Source organism: Pundamilia nyererei, unplaced genomic scaffold (genome assembly GCF_000239375.1).
Source record: "Pundamilia nyererei isolate P.nyererei 1_Seehausen unplaced genomic scaffold, PunNye1.0 scaffold00578, whole genome shotgun sequence".
NCBI lineage: Eukaryota > Metazoa > Chordata > Actinopteri > Cichliformes > Cichlidae > Pundamilia > Pundamilia nyererei.
In genome coordinates, this window is record NW_005187979.1 from 64,656 (window position 1) to 72,539 (window position 7,884).

Sequence of the window (7,884 nt, forward strand, 5' to 3'; positions counted from 1 at the left end):
CTTGTTGTGTTTGTGGATATATGACTGACTTCAATTATTAAACATTCGCACATAAATAAGTGACGTCATATTCAATACTTTTGACAGTTCACTCTTCATGTTATTAGGGAAATTCCATATACATAAATGTAAATTTCAAAACTCAACCCCATCACTTAATTTGTTTTTGATTGAAATTGAATATTACTCAAACTCTCTTAAATTAACTTCCAAAAAAAAGGTTTATCATTGATTGAAATTCATTCAGAAATGTTTAACGAATGAGCTGTCACAACTTTCAAGTACAAAGTTGTTATGAAGTCTGTCACATTCCCCCCCTTTTTTTTCTTTTTTTCTTTTTTTGTCCTTTATTTATTCATCCTTCTTATTTCATTGTACTGTATATTGTTACTCTTATTTGCCTTGTATGTCTACTGTACAAACTGAGCTGGAATGACTGACTGTTCACTTTATAATTTCAATAAAGTTTGGAAAAAAAAACAAAAACCTCTTTGACCTCTCCCTTCTGCCGTATTTTGCGGCAAAATTATCCACACCCACCGCCGCGCTATGAATTGTGGGATATATGGGACCACGAAGCGTGCACTGGACCACGCTTGATATTTGGGGAAATCGACAGCGCATTTGGAGTATGCATTTGAAGTACACTTCAAATTGGGACAGCTGTCGTCATGTGGCGGTGACGTAACCACACTTAAAATGCGTACTTCAAGCGTGCAGACCCTTAATTGGGACACAGCCACTGTGTCTGTATTGCTTCGTTCTGGAGAGGCTGTGGCAGCTGCATGGAGCGACGCCACCGCAGACGCCACTTCTTCCTAGGAGCAGCCATGACCACGACGGTATTAACGGCGGGGACCGACTCTTCCTCCTCCGCCCACCTCCTCGCCGGGCAAGCGGCCGGAGAAGAGAAGTCCTCACGAGGGGGTGAAGGTGAGCGGCTGGTCCGAGGCGGGAAGGAACAAGGGCTTCAATCGGAGCTCTTCCTCCCGATAAGCCCGTAAAACCAGTTGCCGCTCTTCCACACCGAAGTCTATGGCTTCCGTCATCTCTGTGCGCCGCACTGTGCGGCTAGCCTGTGGCAAAGACGCAGAAGCTGGTGAAACGTGAGCCGATGGCGGGTCGGTGGTGAGACTCAGCATTCCGACTCCGACCGCCTCCGGTTCACGAGGCAGAAATGACGACTCCCGCTCATTGGGCGGGGTCACGGGTGCTGAGGAGTATGGCGTCTATGGTCGCCAATCCAGTGGACACTACTTTAGGGTCCGCGCACCCGCAGATGCGTGTCATGATCCGGCTGATTCGCTGCAGCTCCTCCCCAATCCCATCCGTACTGTCCGCTGGGTCCATACCGGTTTGCGTCGTACTGTCACGGCCAGCGGGGGAAGACCGTGTGGAGGGTGTGTGTGGTGGACCCAGGTGCAAACACAGGTGAGGAGACGGGAGTGAACTTAAACTGAAAGCGAGCCTTTATTTGGGCTGATGCAGAGGGGAGTGGACAAAACATAACAGGGACACAGGGACAGAGACTGCAACTAACCAAAAACCTAAACTGGAAAAACACTAACCTGACTGAAAGGAATAACTATGATCACTGTGAACAGAATGCTGTGCAGATGCATGGAAACTGTGAACCAAATGGCGTGACAAAACAGACATGAACATGACCTGCACGGAACCTCATCGTGCGGCTGCATGAAAAACAACATAAACTAAATGGCAAACGTGAACTGCACAGAATCCTGAAAAACACTTAACTTGACCAGAGGGGAGGTACACAGACGACGCGATGACGAGCAAAGGAAGACTGAGGACTTAAATACACACATGAGGTGATCAGGGAAAGTGGAGACACATGAGAACACAGCTGACTAGAATGAAACATAATGACAATACAGGGGAGAGTAACACTAACTATAATGAACAAAGAACACCAGAATCTTCCAAAATAAAACAGGAAGCACGGAGACATAGACATGGAGATAAAACATGACATGAACTTAACATAACTGTATAGACATGAAACATGACACGTAGACGCAGGAACCAGGGAGACTGAGTACAGGTGGAGATGACAGAAACAACTAAGAAATAAGGACTAAACAGCAACCTAGAAATTAACTAGATCGAAAATGAATACAAAAATACATAAAACTCAAACACTGGGTCAAACGACCCAGTACCGTGATAGTGTATACCTTATTAGGAGAGATGAGATCAAAATGTTGCCAAACAGGGGAAAATCTTCTTTTCCTTGCTGGTTCCATTGAAGAAGAAATGCTCAAGTAACTATGTAACATGCACATAATCCAATTCCACAACACAATGTGATGGGGGAATCAGCTGTGTTTTGCTGCCCATTTTATTTCGAATCTGGTGCGAACCGGCCTACCAGTTCCTGAATCAGTCACATGGTATGGACTGCCTTGAACGTCACATACGTAATCAAAGCAAGCCTCGCTACGCGCTTCACAAAAACTCCCCCGAGATTACCCGACACACGCTTCAAAGCTTTGACACACAGGACATATCACTACTCCCTGTTTGAGTCCTGCTCCTGGGCCCACCTGGCCTGCCTGTCACACAGCCTATCATGACAGAACAGCGCGACCACTGCATGGACCCCGCAGCACTCGCCCTGTCTGATGAGCTTCGGAAGGACATCATTTAATGAATAAGTTATGTGATCTGTGGCTGGATCATCCAGAGGAGGAGTTCCAGCGTGCTGTAGTCAACCGGCTACAACGAATGGTTTCCAGTCTTCCCTGGCTTCTGGACTTTCTTCACCCTTCATTTTTTTCTAAATGAGCTTCACCTTCACCCCCCAGCTGCTACCGCTTCCCTAGCCAGCTCGGCAAAGGATGTGCTCCCCAGCCCACCAGACTTGGAGTTGCCCAGCCCAGCGGAGCCATCACCGAGGAGGAAGCGACGGCCGCACCACCGGCGCGTCACCCCACAGCCGGACTTCAGGATATCAAAGCATTGGACCTTGGGACTGTTTACTCTGGGACTATGTTTTTTATGTCAGCTGCCCAACCTGAAGCTCAATTAGCTGCCCAGCCAGAAGCTCAGTTAACTGCCCTCAGTTCAGTCAGCAGCCCAGCTGCTCTCAGTTCAGTCAGCAGCCCAACTGCCCTCAATTTTAGTCAGTAGCCCAGCTGCTCTCAGTTCAGTCAGCAGCCCAGTTGCCCTCAATTTCAGTCAGCAGCCCAGCTGACCTCAGTTCAGTCTTCTACTTCACCACCTGATTTACAACCATCACTACTGCCTTCAGCTCTGGTTGCAGGTCAAACATTAGCTCCAGCAGCTTTTCAGCCATTACCTTCACCTGCTCCACCGGTACTGCAAGCTATGTCTATACAACCTGTAAAGAACTGTTTTTCAACCACTAATTATAAGCAGAGAGACGCACATATTAAGACTTTTGTTGTTCCTCAAGACCTGGCCTACTTAGAGACGGTTACCCTTTCCAGGGCCTCCCCAGAGAATGAGTTTCAGTCCACAGCAAACTCTGGACCCCTGGAAACGAAGAAGCCAGTTTTTCCTGGGAGCTCAACCAGGCTGTCTCAGCGATTTGTCCCTGCTGAGAGCTCAGGGGAGTTAACTCTGCCACCTCTGTTCTATGCTGGAAGCTCTAGTGAGCTCATTTGACCAGCTAAGGACTGCATCCTGCTGTTACTGCCTGAGCAGGGCCACTGTCCTGCAGAGCTCCAACCAGCTTCTTCTTTGGCAGAGGATTCTGCGCCTGCTGGTTCCATCTCGTCTCTGCCAGAGGTTTCTGTGCCTGCTGGTTCCGTCTTGTCACTGCCAGAGGTCTCCGTGCCTGCTGGTCCTGAGCCTGCCTCCGTTGGAGTGTCCGAGGGGCCCGTTCAGCAGCCTGCCTCCGCTGGAGGGTCCGAGGGGCCCGTTCAGCACCCTTCCTCCACTGGAGGTTCCAAGGGGCACGTTCAGCCACATATCTCCGCTGGAGGGTCTGAGGGGCTTTTTCAGCCATCTTCAGTCTACGCTGGAGGGTCCGAGGGATCCATCCAGCCTGCAGGGCCACCACCTGCTCAATCATTTGCGGCTGCCGTGCCTCGTCTGGCCCTGTGGTTGCCATGCCACTGCCTTGTCAGGCTCAGAGTTGGAGGCCACCTTCCAGGCCTCCGACTGGACTTCTTCACCAGCACAGATGGCCTTCGGACCTGTTTTGTCGCAGGTGCTTCCTTCTCCGCAGATGGCCTCCAGACCTATTTCGTCGCTGCATTCCCCATTCCCTGCTGTCGGCCTCTGGACCTGTTCGTCGCCGCTGCTACCTTCCCTGCAGTCGGTTTGGTTAGCTATTCACACAGCTACACTGTGAGGTCAACAAATGGACTGTAATGCCACCTACCTACACACGCACACATACACACATACACACATACAATATACTCCCTAGATATACACACTGCCTAATTTAACCATCCCATTCTGCGAAAGGACTGCTGCTATCTACCAGAACAAATGTGACTTGAGTTTGTGTTAGAACTTAGATTTTATGTTATTTATCCATAACTGTTGTTGCAATTCATTACTGCGTTTTTTACTGCTCTTTTTAAACGTATTCTTTTTAAACTGTATTTAATGTTTTAACTGTACTATATTGTTTATTGCACTGTAGAGGCTGGTGAGAAACAGTTTTTCATTTCAGGCTGGGTAACACCATACAAAATGACAATAAACTTCTTGACTCTTTGAGTCTGAGTCTAATGATTAGCTAACTATGTTGGTGTGGCAGTATGCAGCATGTGGTGCCGTGCAGGGAAGGCATGGCATCTGCAATCATGCCCCGCCAACTTAACTTGACTGTTTTTTAATTATTTTTTAAATGCTGATAAAATTTACATTACACAGAAGGAAAACTGAGATATTGTCAATCAAAACATCATGTCTCCAGTGTTTTTGAAGTTGTTTGGTCACATGGAGGGTTTAATGAGATCCATTGAGGTTAAGGCAGTGTCCAGCTCAAATAAATTAGTCTCAAAGTGGCTGTATTTTGAGGAAACCCTCACAGTGTGACTTCTATATCCATCCTGCTTTAGTGACCATTTATTTTTATGGACCAAATGAATGATAAATTTAATGTGACATATATAACTTTTGGTGGGCATGTTGAATTGAACAAATACAGATTTCTGTATTTTGCCATCATGTTTACAGCATATATTCTAATACTTTGCAGCAATTCAACTATATTGTGTCTCATATGGATCAAGAAAAACCTGCATGAGCCTATGTATATTTTTATTGCAGGGTTGTTACTGAACTCAGTTATGTTTAGCACTAATATCTACCCAGAACTTTTGATTGACTTTTTATCAGACAAGCAGATCACAACTCATTCACTATGCAGCTTTCAAGCATTTATTTATTATTCTCTAACAGGATCAGAGTTCTTTCTATTAGCAGCTATGGCATATGACAGGTATGTGTCTATATGCAAACCCCTGCAATATACAACCATCATGAAAAAAACAACTATCATAGTTTTACTAGGGTTAGCTTGGCTTCTGCCCGCTTGTCAGCTTGTGCCATCAGTTGTAATGAGTCAGAGTTATAAAATTTGCAGTTTTACTTTGAATGGAATCTTTTGTAATAATGCAATTTCCAAGCTTTACTGTGACACCTCAAGAACAACATATATCATATATGGTGTGTTTATTTTACTTAACACCGTATTTCTTCCTTTGCTTTTTATACTTTTTACTTACACAAAAATATTTATAATATGCTATCGGAGCTGCAGGGAGGTCAGGAAAAAAGCTGCACAGACTTGTTTACCTCACCTGCTTGTATTAGTCAGCTTTTCAGGTTTGTGTTCATATGATATAATTGTAGCTCGACTAGAAATGAATTTGCCAAAAGTTGCACGTTTTATATTGACCTTACAAGTGGTTTTATATCATCCTCTTTTTAATCCAATTGTTTATGGACTGAAAATGAAAGAAATCTCTAAACACCTCACGAAATTGTTCTGTGAAGGAAAACTCAACATCTGGCAAAGCTCATGTTGAAAGGGTGTAATGTAGATGTGATGTTTAATTTAACTGTTGTGTTCATGTGTGTATTATGTTTCACAATATAGAAGTTGTCTTTTCTCTGTCTGAGATATATATTATAGAAATCTATTATTTTTGCATAGTATATGTATAATATATATTTAAGATAGAGATTGTATTTGTTTGAGAGGGGGAATTATTGTTTTTAGTGTATTTGTTATTCAGATTTCTTTAAATATACTATACTGCTATTTACATACAATACACACATGGCTCTCACTAAGGGATATGTTTCCAATATTATTTTTGTTGAACACAAAAAACAAACAATAACTTGAATAATGACGCACATAATCCACATGGACTTTATGCCGTGCTATTGTGATAACATATAAACAATTATAAGATATTATCTGGGGTTTTCTCCTTACTATGAAATATAAACCACCTTAAGGGATCACTGTTGTTCTGTTTTCTTAAATGCATTTTCAATTCATTTGTTTGCTGCTGTTTTGTTTGTTTGCTCATGTTATTTATTCTTAACTTAATACTGTGTTGCTGTTAAGTTGTAAATTCAAGTTGTTAGTTTTCCTGTCTGTGTCAATAATAAAGAATAATAGCATCTTAGCAAAGAGTTGGCATTTCAGAAAGAATGAACAGAAGAACACATTCAGTGTATCCGAATGCAGCTTTTATTATGTAAAGTTAAGGGCATTATCACAAAAACAAAACATAGGAATGGAGATGGAGACCTCTAAGGTCACCTAATAGATGTTAATTTGGTTTTGTATTTGTGTTTCAGTTTGTACAGAAAAGGTTTTTTGATATAGCAGCAGAAATACTGTGGAAAAGGAGTTGAAGTGAATAGCCCAAAAGGAGGGCCACAAAAAGAGCTCCCCTGGTATACAGTGTTCTTGTAGGACTGTAACATTCTATGTTTGTTTGTTTTTCCAAGTTTATGAAAGAAAAACACAAAGGAGCAGAGAGCAGAAAGTTCCCAAGCACGGCCTTCAGGTGGTATGGAGGGAAAGGTAGCCCTGTTGGCCAATCAGACAAGCAAAGCAATTTAGTTTGTTTGGCCAGTATACAATACAGAATGTGCAGACCAGTATGTTCACGAAATGGCATTAATCCCACTCATGAGTAGCAACTTGTAGGCAGCAGTTACCACTCATTAGAACAGTTGTTCTTCTGGTTTGACTTTGGGATAAAGAAAAAAATCGGATCAGTGGACTGGATGGATGAAAAGAAACAGAGCCAGGCATGACTTATGTAGCATATTGCAGAATGTCCTACTTAACTCATGCCCATCAGATGCCATTGAGCAGCACAATGTCAGGGTTCCTGGGTCATTCATCCAGTGTTTTCAGTTTGTTCAGGTTCAGTTTATTTTCTTTTTCTTATTCTCATTTCCTGTTGTTCTGTTCCTGTTACTTCTATGTATCATTAGTTAGATTATGTTCAGCTGTTCACTAACCGGTCTCTAATCATTAATCATTCAGTCTGTATTTTTAAGTCCTCAGTTTCATCCTGGTCATGGTCATGACATTGATGTTGCTGTTGATGTTAGGTTGTTGCCGTATGCTTTGCTCATTTAATCAGTCACTCAGTCAGTCAGTCAGTCAGCCAGGCCGCCAGCCAGCCAGCCGACAATTTTGTGCTTCTGTTCTTTTCATTCACTCCATCTGCAATAAACACTTTTCACTGCGAGTCCTGTGTTTGGGTCATCCCTTCCTCTCCTCCACGCACGAAGCCCTGACACAACTGAAATTTGCTTTGTTAATGATGTAATCTATAAAACAAGCCGTTGACTACATCTCAGACATGCCCAAAACATAAGGTGCTTTAGAGTGTATAAGAATTT

The 7,884-nt window shown here is 43.5% G+C and overlaps 1 protein-coding gene across 1 annotated transcript; it reads left to right on the forward strand.

Moving 5' to 3' along the window:
* The first annotated feature begins 5,087 nt into the window (after positions 1-5,087).
* Positions 5,088-6,035, forward strand: LOC102215733 (olfactory receptor 10J5-like). The gene has a single exon (XM_013907886.1). The coding sequence runs from the start codon at positions 5,088-5,090 to the stop codon at positions 6,033-6,035; it is 948 nt and encodes a 315-aa protein (XP_013763340.1).
* Positions 6,036-7,884: the final 1,849 nt, after the last annotated feature.

Coding starts and splice junctions, on each gene's coding strand:
- LOC102215733 (XM_013907886.1), top strand. CDS start 5,088: ATGAATGATAAATTTAATGTGACATATATAACTTTTGGTGGGCATGTT.